This window comes from Felis catus, chromosome C1 (assembly GCF_018350175.1).
Source record: "Felis catus isolate Fca126 chromosome C1, F.catus_Fca126_mat1.0, whole genome shotgun sequence".
NCBI classification, from domain to species: domain Eukaryota; kingdom Metazoa; phylum Chordata; class Mammalia; order Carnivora; family Felidae; genus Felis; species Felis catus.
In genome coordinates this window covers 47,578,330-47,594,522 of record NC_058375.1, presented here as the reverse complement: position 1 = coordinate 47,594,522, position 16,193 = coordinate 47,578,330, and the positions used below count along the sequence as shown (strand labels likewise).

General features: G+C 42.9%; 1 protein-coding gene and 1 long non-coding RNA gene across 4 annotated transcripts in view; one reads left to right on the top strand and one right to left on the bottom strand.

Annotated features, from left to right (window-relative positions):
* Nucleotides 1-16,193, top strand: part of OMA1 (OMA1 zinc metallopeptidase) — a 173,575-nt gene that overhangs the window by 79,274 nt on the left and 78,108 nt on the right. Inside the window, exon 9 of one of the 2 annotated variants that reach the window (XM_019837106.3) lies at nucleotides 2,397-2,784. The exons of the other annotated variant lie outside the window; for it this stretch is intronic. Within the exon in view, the coding sequence (XP_019692665.1) occupies nucleotides 2,397-2,489 (93 nt within the window). The 3' untranslated portion in view covers nucleotides 2,490-2,784. Of the gene's footprint in view, nucleotides 1-2,396; nucleotides 2,785-16,193 lie in introns of those variants that run through there. 2 annotated transcript variants of the gene reach the window in all.
* On the bottom strand, nucleotides 36-5,857 carry LOC111561748. Of its 2 annotated transcripts, XR_006584325.1 has the most exons (4): nucleotides 5,801-5,857; nucleotides 5,425-5,587; nucleotides 4,907-5,082; nucleotides 36-724 (listed from the first exon to the last, which is right to left on the bottom strand). It is a non-coding gene; the product is annotated as an uncharacterized LOC111561748 (long non-coding RNA). The 2 variants fall into 2 exon arrangements; XR_006584324.1 differs by having other exon boundaries at nucleotides 5,425-5,832.

The following is a 16,193-nucleotide window of genomic DNA, read 5'->3' as shown; positions in this document are numbered from 1 at the left end:
TAAAGACACATTACATTAAATGGTTTCTTAGAGAATTGCAGGGGAAATAAACGGTCTTTTATTGACTGTCTGCTATGAGCTGGACCCATTTATTCCAAAACCCCATGAGGTAGGTTGTAGTGGCCTCATTTTACAATGAGAAGCAGGCTTGGGGAGGTTATGTGGTACACCCAGGGACTCTCACCTAGGAAGAACAGAGCTACATCTGTCTGGCTGCAGATCAGTCTGTCTCCACAGCTCTCAGATATCTAAAACTATGCTATCAGAGGGAACAAATGCCATCCTCTGTTGTGTCTTAGCATCCTCATATAGGGCTTCAGTATACGTAAAAATCTCCTAATTATAAAATCAGGATCACCTACCTGCAGGATGACTTTCTAGGCACTCCTCTCACACCTTTCCATCAAAAAATGTACACGAAGAGGCAGGGGGTGAGGCAATTTAGGACAGTGGAGCCTCTCCCCGCTGCCTCTGAAAGCCCGTGACTTCGCATTTGGGATGTGTCCTGACACCTCTCCTTAGACAAGATATGTACTAGTTATGAGGAGAATTTCAGGGGCTGCTGCTTATATTTTCCAGGGCTTACTACAGATGAGTGGGAAGGACTTTCTTGATCTGCACACAAGATAACATTTGCAAGGAGGAGGTTCAGATTAACTGTTGTAGCCATTGCAGTCCTGTCTGAGGCATTCCATAACGTGTAAAGACGTTTGGAGAATGTCACCTAGAGGTAAACAGTAAGACACGCCGTCAGATTTCCCTGTATATTTCCTGAGAAAATAGTGTCGTGGAGGCCCTAGTCGATATTTCCTTCCATCCCGTTATCACATCTAATTGTACTGTTCAGACTTCCTAGGAAACATATATAAGTTGACATGTCGGAAGGAACAGAGAAAGTATCAAGAGAATTCCTTTATAGTGCCTGTGAAAAAGACATTTTAAAAAAAATTTTTTTTCCACGTTTTTATTTATTTTTGGGACAGAGAGAGACAGAGCATGAACGGGGGAGGGGCAGAGAGAGAAGGAGACACAGAATCGGAAACAGGCTCCAGGCTCTGAGCCATCAGCCCAGAGCCCGACGCGGGGCTCGAACTCACGGACCGCGAGATCGTGACCTGGCTGAAGTCGGACGCTTAACCGACTGTGCCACCCAGGCACCCTGAAAAAGACATTTTTTTTAACCCATGGGATCAAAATACAAAAGAAATGTTACATTTCGGTTCAGGGTTTTAGGAGAAATTAAATAGTTGGATGTAATATGTATACATATGCTCTAAGTTCTATATGGAAAAGACCTCTAAGCTCTGCATTTAGTTGCATACCATACTGACAGGGCTGTTCATGTGCCTATAGGATTTAGGTGTCATTGGTTAGTTTCTCAGTTGTTAGGAGCATGATGCCAGTAAATACAAGGCACAAATTCAATCTAAACTCTCCTGTAATCCGGGTCATTGTAAGGGTGTCCTCTAAAACTAAATTCAAAAAGAATATGTGTATTTACTGCTATGTCTCTGGTAACTAATGATTTTTGACATAGGTATCCAATTGGTATTTTACTGATGATGTACACTTCACATCACCGGGGCAAAGGATGATGAAAAAAATAAAAAAGGAAACAGTTATATGTTATGAAATCTCTGCCTCTTTGTAGCCATAGGACCCTGGACGAGTCACTTCAAGTCTCTAACCCTCATTTTTCTTTTCATTTGTAAAATGGGGATAAGAAATCCTACCTTGTAGGGGTGCCTGGGTGGCTCAGTCGGTTAAGCATCCGACTTTGGCTCAGGTCATGATCCCACGGTTCGTGGGGTCAAGCCTTCGTCAAACTTTGTGCTGACAGCTCAGAGCCTGGAGCCTGCTTCGGATTCTGTGTCTCCCTCTCTCTGCCCCTCGCCTGCTCACACTCTGCCTCTCTCTCTCTCTCAGAAATAAAGGAACACTTAAAAAAAATTATATAAGAAAAAAGATTGTCGTGAGGTTGACATGATGCTTAAGGAAGGTGTTGTACTGAAAGCATTTAGCTTAATGTGTAGAGCGCCAAACATAATACAAATAGCCACAATTTATTGAGGGCTTACTTTGTACCAAGCACCGTGCTAAACATTCTTCAAGCACTGATGAACTTCACTGTAGCCCTGTGTGTGATAGGTATTATTTTACCCCCCATTGTAGATCAGGATAGTGAAGTTGAGAGGGTTAACGAAACTTGCTCAATGTGGTATGGTGTATTTCTTAAGATTATTTTACTTGCAAGAACAGGAAAAAAAAAAAAAACCTCAAAATTTATTGCCTCACCTAACAAAAAAGCCCAGAAGCACACTAGCTTTGGACATGATTTAGTCCAGAGTATTGTGATATCGTTAGAGCAGTGGTTTTTTCTCTGTGATTTTTCTCAGCTCTGGTTTCACTCTTCCCTGCTGATGTCAAGATGGCTGCAAGCAGCTGCCAAGGTTACCTTGCAACTATTGAAACAAAACCTTGAATACTAACTGCAATCTCTAAAGAGCAACCCAGAAACAGTAACCACCACAGGGGAAGGCTGATCCCGACAGGCTGGAGCTGAGGATGGTTACAGTCGGACCCTACAAACAGAGTGGCTCACATACAACCACAGCGCCTGTTCAGAAACTGGAATAAAAACCTGTTACGTTTCTCCTCTTTCAGCAGGCAAAGAAACAAGATAATTCTTTATAGATTTGGTTCAGAAATGATAACTTAATCTGAGCAAAAACAATGTTGCCTAAGTTTTGCTTCTGTTGATAATAAATTTGCATTAGTGTATTTGCTTTATCATCCGTAAGATTTTTTTTTTTTTTCCGTTGCTCCTATCCTCAAAACCAACCCATGTGATTGGAAGGACAAGTGGTGTTATTTACTCATAAGGAAGAAGACTAAAGCTTGGAGGAGTGAGTCAAGTTACCCGAGGATGCACTTCAAGTGAACGTCTGAACTGGGATCAGAAGGAAAGGGTTCTTGATTTGTAATCCGGTGCTCTCTGAGCAATACCACACTCTTTGTGGAGGGAGGTGTTACCTACATTTTTTATCTGGAAACCAAAGCTCAAAGATACTAGGCAACTGTGTGCCCAGCACGACTCCGCTCATAGTGGCAGAACTGAGATTCAAACCCTCATCTGCTGACTCCAAAGTCTGTGCTCTCCAGCTAGTTACTGCTACTCCAGGTGGCAAATCTCATAAAGGAAGTGGTGATGAAGAGTGTTCATTTCCTTCACCCCTCCCTTGGGAACCCTCCTTTCTCTTAAATGCATTCATTTTAATACTCTATGACAGGTGGTAAAAATATTTAAGTACATTCATATATGTGAGGGCTAAAATTCTTATTAATAATCTTGTAATGTGGTTTTTTGTTTATTTTCAGAGAGCGAGAGAGAGAGTAGGGGAGAGGGACAGAAAGGGAGAGAGAGAACCCAAGCAAGATCTGAACCATCAGCACAGAGCCTGACACGGGGCTTGAACTCATGAACCATGAGATCATGACCTGAGCCCAAATCAAGCGTCAGAAGCTTGACCGACTGAGCCACTCAGGTGCTCCTTACGTTGTTTTTATTCGGACCTAGAGAGTTCCTTAATCTGTGGTGAGAAATATCTCTCACTTCATTACTGGAAGGAACCCTGTCAGTATATACCCCTTTACACCAACCCCTAACTTCTATCCGAGAACCAATAGCCTTTAGAGGTAGGCCAGTGACTCCCAGCCTTTTAATCAAGGACCCCTTTTGTATGACCCAACTGTGTGCATGGACTTTTACAGCACACAGTTCTGTCTTGAAGGAGTGGAGGGTATAGACTCGTGACTAGGGTTTCTTGCTATGCTGGCTGTTTAGGAGTTGAGTTAGTTGGGTGTGGTAGGGCATAAGTCACAGTGTGATCCTGCTTGCGCGTCTCAGAATTTTTGTGATATCATCAGACACCAATCAGGACCTCTGATCATCATGTGATTTCTGGTATTATCAAAATTCTAGCCAAGAGAAAAATTTGTGATTTTAATTAGTCTGGGTGGCCTAATTATGTGAGAGAAAATATAAAATTTTTAGTTAGGCTCTCTGAAATATTAAGCATAGCTAAAAGATTCCCAGTACCATCTTTGTGGACCATAAGGGGCCTGGGACCTCATCCTGGGCCACACGGGTCTGAAGTCAGATTGCCGTCTTCTTCTCTTCAGAATATAAAGTAAAATTAACATGTATTAATTTTGACCAGTATATTTTTGTAGGTTAGGGATGATGGATGGTCTACTTAAGTGTTCTGTTGTTCTATATTTAAAGATATTTTTTAAAAGCAATTATTGTTTTTCTACACAGACAAGTTGAATTTGATTTTTTTTCTTCTGATGTTATAGTAGCCTTGAGAGATCGAGGACAACATGACTAGTCTTATTTTGGGGGGAGCAACATGGGATTGTAACATCTGCCCTGATTACTTCCCAGGATTATTATGGGTTTTGAATATAGTTAACATGTATATGCTTTTTACAGCATCCAAACAGCTATACCCCTGCTGATTCTTATATTCTAGCATTGTCTTAGTCTGGGCTGTAAGATTATTAGTTAAAAGAGGTCATTTCCAAAAGGATGGCCATTGCCTGATCGAGTACAACACAGAATTGAAGATGATCTATTCTTTTTAAATTTTTTAATTTTTTAATGTTTATTTTTGAGAGAGAGAGAGAGACAGAGTACAAGCAGGGGAGGGGCAGAGAGCGAGGGAGACACAGAATCCGAAGCAGGCTCCAGGCTCTGAGCTGTCAGCACAGAGCCCGATGCGGGGCTCAAACCCACGAACTGTGAGATCATGACCTGAGCCACCCAGGCACCACGAGAGGTGCCTCTTGAATCAGTATGAGGATAGAATAGTAGAAAAAAAAATAGAATAGTGACTAGCATCACCTTTCAGCGTTGTTTGGGCAAGCTCCTCACAGTGTGAGTCTCCCAGTTCTGTGCAGCAGGCTAACGTTCTGGTTAGGCTTTCCCTTAAGAGCCCACGCGCTGCAGTCCGAGCTGGATTTGATGCCAGCTCGTTCTGCATAGGTGAGTGTCCTCTGTAAAAGCTCGATTTTCTTCCCCTGGAAAATAGACATAGGAACGGTTAGGGCTTCGTGATGGGTATGAGCCCCAAATATATGCCCAGGGCTCAGGATGCCGGCATGGAGGAGGTATGTGCATCAAGAGTGTGTGACAGCAGTTCGTGGGTTCGAGCCCCATGTTGGGCTCTGTGCTGACGGTGTGGAGCCTACTTGCAATTCTCTCTCTCTCCCCCCCTCTCTCTCTGCTCCTTCCCTGCTCTCTCTTCCTCTCAACCCCCCCACCAAAACAAAAAAACAACACAGAACAAAAAAGAATGCATGTCAGGACCACCTGTGACGCCACCCCTCTGTCCCTTTGTCCCCTTGGCCCACCGAACTCACCTGCAGCCAGGGTGGAGAGTTTCCAGTCCTGTTCTCACCCTGCTGCCTCCTTTTCTGCCTAACGGTTTTTCTGGCACCACATGAACCACATGATTTCACTCACCCACAAGCAGGGGCACCTCAGAAGGGCACCCCTGGTGCCCCATATCCAGGGGATCAATATCTGTGAGTAAATTAACATAGGGCTTGTTCCACAGTTTGTCAGCAGGTCCCCTGTGGGACTGGGTCCCCACTGCCCAGAATTTTAACCCCCTCATTAATGCGTACTCTATAGGCTTCCCTCCCTTCCGTCTCTCTTCATCCACTTCTTCACATGTGCTTCCCTGAGATCACTGCCAAATAAATGACCCGGTGCCCACCTACCCTACCGTAGTACCTGCCTCGGGGCCTGCTGTGAGGGGAAACAAAACTGTGAAGTCCACTGTCAAACTTGTCATTGTTGAATCTCCATAACAACCCCCCAGTAACAGATGAAGACACTCACATTCCGAGGGGTGAAGTAACTGGCCCAGGATTACACTGCAAACAGTTCTAAGAATCCTTATCTGAGGATTGTTTGGAGGAAGTCGTAGGTCAACTCTGAGACATAAATGGGCCTCGTAAACGGTAGCACTGGGTGTGAGTTGCTTATTGTCCCTTCAGAGTGCTACCTCTTCTAATGATGGTGACATGGAGAGTGATCCTCAGATGCCCAGAATAGCCATAAAAACATGCCCAAGTTACAATAGCTAATCATCCCTCCTTCAGGCCACACAGTCAATTCCCACAGCAACCTCTCAGTTTGAACCTATTATCTGTGATTCATGGGCTTCGAATCTGGAGTGACCCTAATAGCCACCCATGCAATGGGAATTTTGACTTGGAAATCATAGTCCAGGCGTAAAGGGGTATTTACACACAAGTGACAGCTCGTCTGGGAGCAGGAGAAGTTTATTTAACAGCCGGAACAGATTGCAGAGTTACCGCTCAATGGCCTGGTCCAGAACACGGAAATCTGTCAGGAGTCCAAATGGGAAGGAAACACAGCCTGGGAGGACAAGGCCGTCTTGGGGAGGCCTGCTCACCAGCACTCGAACTTAATCTGCAGAGGACATTCAGGTCAGACTGTTCAGGAGACGTGGTCATCAGGGCTCAGCAAGATGAAGGTTCTGACAGTAAGATCAGTAACTACAGCAATAATAAGAGTACTATTCACTACTGAGACCTCTGACAAATCAGGACCCACAAGCCCTTGACGTATTTGATTCCTGCAACTATTCTTTGAGGGGGATGTAACTGTCCCACTGTCCATATGAATGAAGAAATCAGAGCCCAGGGAGCCTCAGTGACCTGATGCAGACATCACGATTTGGACTATGTAGGCCTTCCAAGATTTTGGGCCCCAGATTCGTGTCACCTGGAGGTGTTAGGTGTCTTCTATTTCTGCTTTGCAAGTACTGTGTTAAGACATGATGCTTGCTGCTGCTGTGGCCTTCTAATGAACCTGAGAATCATGAAGATACGAACCAAGAACTCTCATATCACCTTGTCATTGAGCCAACACTGGCATTGCTTCCCTTGAAACTTTTTTGTGAAGTGAGATTATTAAATGTCTTTATTGTTTATGCTGCTACTAATTGAGTATTGTCTTCCTTGCACCCAAAAGAATTCCTGCTGATAAAATATTCTATTTTCCATTTTATGAGCCAAAGAATACATTTTATGGGTTAAATAACAGTGTCACAGAGCTAGTAAGTGAAACAGCTGTGCTTTAAGCCAGGTCTGCCTGAGCCCAAGCTTTTCACTGCTACTATTCTACCTGGAGCCAAGTCTGAGGTCCAGGTAATTACATTCCAGGGCAATATGTTGGCCCCGTCAAATAAGACCTCTCCACTGGGTAGGTATCTCTCTGTCACTGGAAATGTTCAAGTGAAGATGACTGTAAGGGTTGTTGGGGAAGAGGGTCAGGATCTGAGCAGACAAAGTGAGGAAGATGAACGCCAAGTAAGAGGCAGGTGCTCCATAAATGTATTCTGGAACAGAACCAAAGGGACCCAAAGACCAGGTGAAAAAGAAGTTGCAGCCTTGGCTGACCAGCTTTTCAATCTCGGAAAGTGTCTCAGGCATTTTCTCAAGGAATGCTCAAGGAATGAGCATGGTGATTCAGCTCCTGGACTACTGAGGCCCACGGTGTGGTGACTGATAAAGCTCAGGTCTGGGTCTATATCAGAGTCCTAACTCTGACATTTCTTAGCTGTGAACCTCATCTTCCTCCTTTGTCTAATGGGAAAAATGGACTTGGTGTACCTCACAGGCCCACTGTGAGGATCAAAGGAGATTATTGTACACTTCCACAAACATTTTCTGAGGACCTACTTTGTGCCTAGCCTTCTGTTGAATCCTGATGTCTGTGTAAGCTGTGAAGAGCTTTCAAATTTAAAATATTAAGTAGTATTCTTTATTTTTAAAAATTATACTTCTGTCTCCTTCCTACCCCAGCAAGGGAGCAAAAAAGGACCTCATTCATCTGTTTTGAAATAAATTGAGCTCTCATCCAGGAAAATAGAAGAAATGGCTCCAACAGACAGAGTTTCCAGCGAGACAAATCCCCCAATGGCCTCTCTCTGCCACCGCTCAATAATGGTGTTTGCTATAAATCAGAGAGCTTCTTTATCAAGTGCCTGGGAAACGCTTGGGACCGATTTAGCCCTAGAGTGAGATTAATCACAAATGCTGCTTTAGAAAGAGTGATGGGTATGAATAAGAAGGTCCAGTGGACATCATTTTGATTCACCTTGATTGCCATAGATAGCTGGAGTTTGCAAACTAGGGCTCTAAGTTTTTAAATGTTTCCCAGTTTGGGAAAAAATAACTGCATCCAAAAATAGATTTCTATATCCCTAACAATAACCTAGTGGAACAGAGGAACAAACTCATGGTTTTCAAAACACTGACTATGTGTATCAAACATTGTGCTTATATCATCTATTTTAGTCTCCATAACAATTCTGTGAGATGGGTCTGGTTATCCTTACTCTAAGGATGAGAAAAATGAGACCTATCACTGTGAAATGACTTGTATAAATGACCAGGTGGTAGAGAGGAGAAGAAAATGCAGTTCTGGTTGCCTCTAGAACCATAACACAGAGCCTCTTGGAGACTTGACTGTAGATCCCTCACAGCTGAGCTCCATAGAGTCACCAAGAAATGAGTGGAAGTGACGTACCAAGACTGCTGGCTCCAATAGCAATGCTTGAAAGAGTACTTTAGGACCCATCTTTAATGACACTTTCTATGATGGCCTTCTCAAACATCTCACTTTGTTTTCAAAGGTAGAGGACGAGTGAATGAATGAAAGTCTGCCAGGCAGGGTAATAATCCACCTCCTCTTTGCCCATGACTACATACTTTGATCACAGTATGATGGTCACGGAGGGTTTGGCACCACTCAGACCACCTTCTTCAAGAGAACCTGCTGTGGGGAACATGGGTGACCAATCCTCCACATCTCCATATCCACTGTGATGCGTAACTCAGACTGCCCCCAGCCTGTGACTGAGCACAGCAGGAGTACCAGGGTTGGGTTGGGCCATTCATGCCTCACATGAGGGACTTATAATGGATAATTTTTGCTTAGGGACTTCCTGTTGGCCTTACTGAGACTCTTAGAACTGTACTACAGTCAGAAGCTCTTCTGACTCTACTTTCACTATTTGCAGACGACATGATATTCTAAGTAGAAAACCCAAAAGACTCCACCAAAAAGTGGCTGAAACTAATACGTGAATTTTAGTAAAGTCACAGGATATAAAATCAACATGCAGAAGTCTATTGCATTTCTATACACCAATAATGAAGCAACAGAAAAAGAAATCATGGAATTGATCCCATTTGCAATTGCACCAAAACCAGTAAGAAACCTAGGAATAAGCCTAACTAAAAAGGTAAAAGATGTATACTCTGAAAACTATAGAACACTTATGAAAGAAATTGAAGATGACACAAAGAAATGGAAAAGTATTCCATGCTCATGGATTGGAAGAACAAACATTGTTGAAATGTCTGTACTACTCAAAGCAATGTACATATTTAGTGCAATCCCTATCAAAATACCACTAGCATTTTTCACACAGAGCTGGAGCAAATAATTCTAAAAATTTTATGGGACCAGAAGGGACCCCACATAGCCAAAGCAATCCTGAAGAAGAAAAAAACTGGAGGCATCATGATTCCAGATTTCAAACTGTATTACAAAGCTGCAGTCATCACGACAGTGTGATACTGGCACAAAGACAGACACATAGATCAGTGGAACAGAATAGAAAACCCAGAAATGGACCCACAACTATATGGTCAACTAATGTTCGACAAAACAGAAAAGAATATACAATGGAAAAAAGACAGTCTCTTAAACTAATGGTGTTGGGAAAACTAGACAATGACATGAAGAAGAATGAAACTGGACCACTTTCTTACACCATACACAAAAATAAATTCAAAATGGATGAAACACCTAAATGTAAGACAGGAAACATTAAAATCCTAGAGGAGAATACAGGCAGCAACTTCTTTGACCTTGGCCACAGCAACTCCTTATTAGACATGTCACTGAAGGCAAGGGAAACAAAAGCAATCATGAACTATTGATACTTCATCAAGATAAAAATCTTCTGCACAACAAAGGAAACAGTCAACAAAACTAAAATGTAGCCTAAAGAGTGAGAGAAGATATTTCAAACAACATATCTGATAAAGGGTTTGTATCCAAAATCTATAAATAACTTACCAAACTCAACACCCAAAAAACAAATAACCCAATCAAGAAATGGGCAAAAGACATGAATAGACACTTTTCCAAAGAAGACATCCAGATGGCTAACAGGCACATGAAAAGATGCTCAACATGACTCATCGTCAGGGAAATACAAATCAAAACCGCAATGAGATACCACCTCACACCTGTCGGAATGGCTAAAATTAACAATACAAGCAACAACAGTTATTGGCAAGGATGCAGAGAAAGGGGAACACTCTTGCATTGGTGGTGGGAATGAAAACTGGTGCAGCCACTCTGGAGAACAGTATGGAGGTTCCTCAGGAAACTAATAATAGAACTACCCTATAATCCAGCAATTGCACTGTTAGGTATTTACCCAAATGATACAAAAATACAGATTTGAAGGGGTACATGCACTCTAATGTTTATAGCAGCATTATCAACAATAGTGAAACTATGGAGAAAACCCAAATGTCCATTGATTGATGAATGGATAAAAAACATGTGGTACACACACACACACACACACACACACACACACACACATACACACACAAACACACACACAATGGAATATTACTCGGTGATCAAAAAGAATCTTCCCATTTGCAATGATGGGGATGGAGCTAGAATGTATTATGCTAAGCAAAACAAGTCAATCAGAGAAAGAAAAACACCATATGATTTCACTCATATGTGGAATTTAAGAAGCAAAACACATGAACATATGGGAAAGGGTAGTAAAAGAAGAGAGAAATAAACCACAAAAGACTCTTAATGATAGAGGACAAAGTATGGGTTGACAGAGGGAGGAGGGTGAGAGATGGGCTAGATGGGTGATGGCTATTAAAGAGGGCACTTGTGATGAGCCCTGGACTTTGTACGTATGTGATGAACCCCTGAATTCTACTCCTGAAACCAATACTGCACTGTATGTTAACTAAAATTTAAATTAAAAAAAGAAGAAATTCTTCTGATTCAATCCTCTTTCTCCCCACTCCCCTTGCACATGTGTGAGACCTGTATCATGGTCTGCAGACTCTCCCTGCCTATTCTTGCCCGCCACACCCCTTATCATTCATGAGTTTCTCCAGTAACTCTCTTGCACATCTAATCCTATCTTGGTGTCTGCTTCTTGGAGAACTCTGAGGGACGGACTTAGTGATTCTATTTTCCAAACCCAGTGTCTACTGCCAAGAAAGCAGATCAATATGGTGATATTGTCATGGAATGGAATATGATAAAGCAGTGACAAATGGATGAATTAGAGATACAGGTATCAACATGGAGACATCTCAAAATGTAATGTTGAGCAAAAGCAAAAAAGGTGCAGAGTGATACATAGATGATGTATTGTTTATATAAAGTTTTCAAATGTGTAAAATAAATGGCCCCTAAGGGCAACCTCATTTGAAAAAAAGGCAAACGTGTGGAAATGAAAACCTGGAGGGCAAAAAAAGGGGGGGGGATGCATCATTTGTACATGCATACATATGTAATAAAAGTATAAAAACATACCAGGGAATGATAAGCACCAAATTCAGAAGAGAGGTTACCACTGGGGATAGAAAGGAAGGAGAATGCAGTCAGGTTTTTATTTTAAGCTGGATAGTTGGTACATGGTTGTGCATTGTACTTATGCTTTTTATATGCCTGAAGTATTCCATTAAAAATACATATTAAATCATACCCAACAAATTGCCTCTTTTGAAAAATAATATTAAATTGATTTGGAATTGGGTTCAGTGGAAAATCTTGGATCTGTGTTGTCACATGCCAGCAGCTGGGCCTTAGTCTATTGTGGCTATTCCTGCCCTGAGTAGCAGTTACTTACTTTGGTCCTTGTTTTTACTCTCTCCCTCTCTCAGACCCTTACTGGATCATGAGCTCTAAGAAAGACAACTCTCAACAATTTGTTTCTGAATCCCCAGTGGCTATGACAGTAGCAGGAGAGCAATATGTGTATATTATGACTTTAATAATCAGAAGATGATTGGGGCGCCTCAGTGGCTCAGTCAGTTGAGCCTCCGACTTCGGCTCAGGTCATGATCTCATAGTCTGTGAATTCGAGCCCCACGTTGGGCTCTGTGCCAACAGCTCGGAGCCTGGAGCCTGCTTCGGATTCTGTGTCTCCCTCTCTTTCTGACCCTCCCCCTTCATGCTCTGTCTGTCTCTGTCTCAAAAATTAACATTAAAAAAATAAAAAAAATAATAATCAGAAGATGAGAAACTGGGGATTGTGAAGACAGAAGGCAGGTAGAGCAGAAGGCAGAGCATAAATAACTAATTTTTTCAACATAGGTAGGAAGGCTTCTGCCTTTGGGCACCACTGCATGTGGGAGTCAGGTCTGTAGTGAGGTATGCGAGGGGCCAGGTTGGAGGGTCTGACGTATTTGAGTTCCTACTACTGTACTCCAGCCAACTTATTAAGGGCTTCATGTGTTTCATTTCCAATCTTCCCCACTTGGAGAGTTGGGCATTTATCACCCCACTTGGAGAGCTGGGCATTATCACCCTGTTTTACAGATAAAGAAACTGAGGCTCAGCAAAGTCAAGAACTGCCAGAACCATCCAACTGCTAACTAGCAGAGCCAGGCTCAGCCAGAAGTCTTTGTGGTCTCAATTGTCCACCATGGGGCTCTGTATCCAGGTAACGTGTCCTCTACTGGACAACGGTGAGCCTTGCTCATCCCACTGTTCAGCTCCTTCCTCTTCCGGGGAGCCTGCCTGACCAAGCCCACATCTACCACATTTGCTTCATACTATATAGTTTGTTAGGTGACTTTATATACATTACTTCCTGTAATTCCCACAATAATTTAGTGATGGTGGTGTTATTACCTCATCTTATAAATGAGAAATAAAACTCAAGAGAGGTTAAATAACTTTCCCAAGACCACACAGCTAGTAAAAGGCAGAGTTCAGACTTGAACAGAAATCTAGAAAGTAGAATTCCTATGCTTTCTTTCTGTTGCTTATATTTCTCTCTGCATTGCATGTTTCATTCTTCCATTTAGAATATAAGAACCTCAAGCACAGGGGGCCATGATCCCACTTCATTGTAGTCCCTCCCAAACACCTCATGTACACATTAGGTGCTTTCTAAATGCAGTCTGAGTAAAAGCCAGTGTGCTTAAGATGCAATTCTATATGTCAAACTCTGGAAAAGCCCTGTGCAAATACAGACTCCGTGTGTGTAAGACAGCACTCAAAACATGCCTTCTCTGCATACACATGGTACAGCTGGCGTGACACCTTTAAGGAAACAACTCTGTTTGAAAAAACGAAAACCAGCTCTCCTGTCTGTGCCTGACGGCGGCTGTGGATCTCTTAGCCAGATGCTCTGCTTCCCTATTTCTGCACTGTGTTCTTTCCCATTCTCTCCTCCCCACAGTCCAGGTTCTGCATCTCCTCCCACTTGGTATCCCCACTTCCTTGACCCCTCCAGCTGTGACCTCAGCTTCTCTCTTCTAAAATTGCCTCTTCCTAGCTTTGCGGCATTCACCCAGTGTCTCTCAGAGCCAGCTCCACAGACGTCTTATGGGCAGCCCCACCGTCTGCCCCGTCTCAGATTCCTAGGGACTACTGAGACACATGGCAAGTGCATGTACAGACTCATCTGTATCTGTGAAGCCAGGGACTTACACAGATGGATCCACCTGGTCGCACAGATCCATGTCTACTGGGCCAAGAGCAAAGACAGAGACATGCATTTTTGCCTTTCGGGGCAAAGGGCACACGTGCAATCCCACTCATGTTTTGTATACAACAAGGCATGCCCAGATGCACAGGTCCATGTACACACAGACTCACGTGACGGTATGCATTTGAGACTGAGTCTGTGGTGCGCAAACCTCTCAGAATGTGGCTACCGATATATGCATACACAGTGCCATGTGCACTTACGTGGAACACACATGCACGGAAGGGCAAGGAAGGCAGACTTAGCCTCCTCCTTCCCAAGGAAGATTCCATCACAGCATGGAAGACACAGGTTCACACCTTCTCCTTGGGGCCAGCTCTGCCTTTGTCAGGTTGTCTGGCCCTAGGAACAGAGCTGGAACTTTTGGCCTGGGAGTCCCCAGGTGCCCACACACTGGCCTGTCACCTCTGCATTCAGCCACTCCTCTCACCAGGCACTCTGCTCTCAGCGGGGAAGGCGCTAAGGCTTGAGGTAATTAAATCTCTCTGCGCTTCGGCAACATTGATCTGTACAGGGACACACTCTGACTCCAAAAGAAACAAAGCTTTTAATTTCCCAGCTGGAATACGCTGTTCTTAGACTTGTTTCATGTGTGAGTCATAAGAGTAAAAATTACAGCACATACTCTCACCTTTGGAGCCTGCCGTAGCTTGTAAGGCACTTTTGTACCATTTCACTTGCACCTCACAATAAGCCTATGGGAAAGATAGTATATGAATCGGTCCATTTTATAGATGAGGACAGTGAGGCTAAAACAGCAACAATAGCCGTCACTGGCTTCCTACTATCTGTCAGGCCCTGTTCTAAGTACTTTGCATGTTTTAACTTTTAAAAATTCTCACAGCTACGAGGTAGGTCTGTGTTCATCCCTGTTTTACAGACGAGGAAACCGAAATACAATAAGGTCACATAAACAGCCTGAGGTCACATACTTGGTAAGCAGTCTGGCTTCATCGAATGCTATATGCAGTTAAAGGGACTTGGCACAGGGTATTTATCTTTTGCATAAAAATCTAAAGCAATGACTCACCATGCTCTGACCACCAATGACCACATATATGATTTTCATATATCACTGACTCCACCCTTAGAAGATTTTACTTATTACAAACGCTGTATTCATTAAGAAATAGCCTGTCTTGCACAGGGCCTGCTTGGGATTCCCTCTCATCCTCTCTCTCTGCCCCTTCCCCACTCACACTGTCTCTGTCTCTCTCAAAACAAATAAATAAACTTAAAGAAATAGCCTGTCTTATAGCCATTACTATGAGACTTTTGAAGTTTTGAAAATAGCTTGGGGAACACTGAACCTCCAAAATATTGCTACTGATTGAGATGCGTGGTGATCAAAGGGATCCAGGCTGGAGACATTTGAGATATGGAAGAGAATTTAGTTAAAGTACTTCCTAGGACTGACCTGGGTTCAAATCCCGACTCTGTCATTTACCCCTTTTAAAAGGTGTCCTTGGGCAAGTAACATACCTGAGTCTTGGTTCACTTTCCTGCCGTGAGAGATGGAAACAATAGCGCCCATAATTGTAGCATCAAGGGCACAGTGGAGTGATCATGGATGCCCCACAGCATCTCTGAGGGAGGAAAGAAATATTTGTAATCGTCAGAAACAAGATACAGCCAGCAGAAGTGTATGAAATCAGTTACGTGAATTGTGAACTATATGTCAAAGTTCTATTTGTCCTGAGACAGGGTGGAAATCAGCACATTTCTCACCAAGATAGAAAATAAGAACAGAGAAAAAACAGGAGCTCTTTGGAATAACTCAGCTGCAGAAAGACTTTATTCTCATCATGGGCATTCTGTTGGGACATCCACAGGACCACCATTGTTCATCTCAATGCTTGCTTGCCTCTGTGTCCCTTGATGTGCACCTTCTGACTCTTCTAGCTATTTAGTTAATGAGAGTTGGTTGTGGTTTTGTCCTTAGTTATTGTGCTTATGTGAAAACAACTTTAGAACACATCTTCCTTTCTCCTTGCCAATCCCTGAGTGTCTCTGGCTTTCTAAAGCCTTCATCTCTGATGTGTCTCCATCCTTGCTCTCTCCTTTCTCACCGATCTTGCATTTTCTTACTTAGAATTGTTTCAAGAGAATCGGTGCAAGTCTCAGCCACATTAGGAAAAACAGCTGGTTTCCAGATAAATCCTTGTGGATCCTGAGCCTCTACTGACCTTGGAAATTTTGAGCATCCAATACCAATGTATGCATGTTTCTTTGTTTACAATTGTATGGTTTCTTCTCTACTAGTATTTTATGCATAAAACATACACAAATAGCGATTTTTAAGATGGGGAT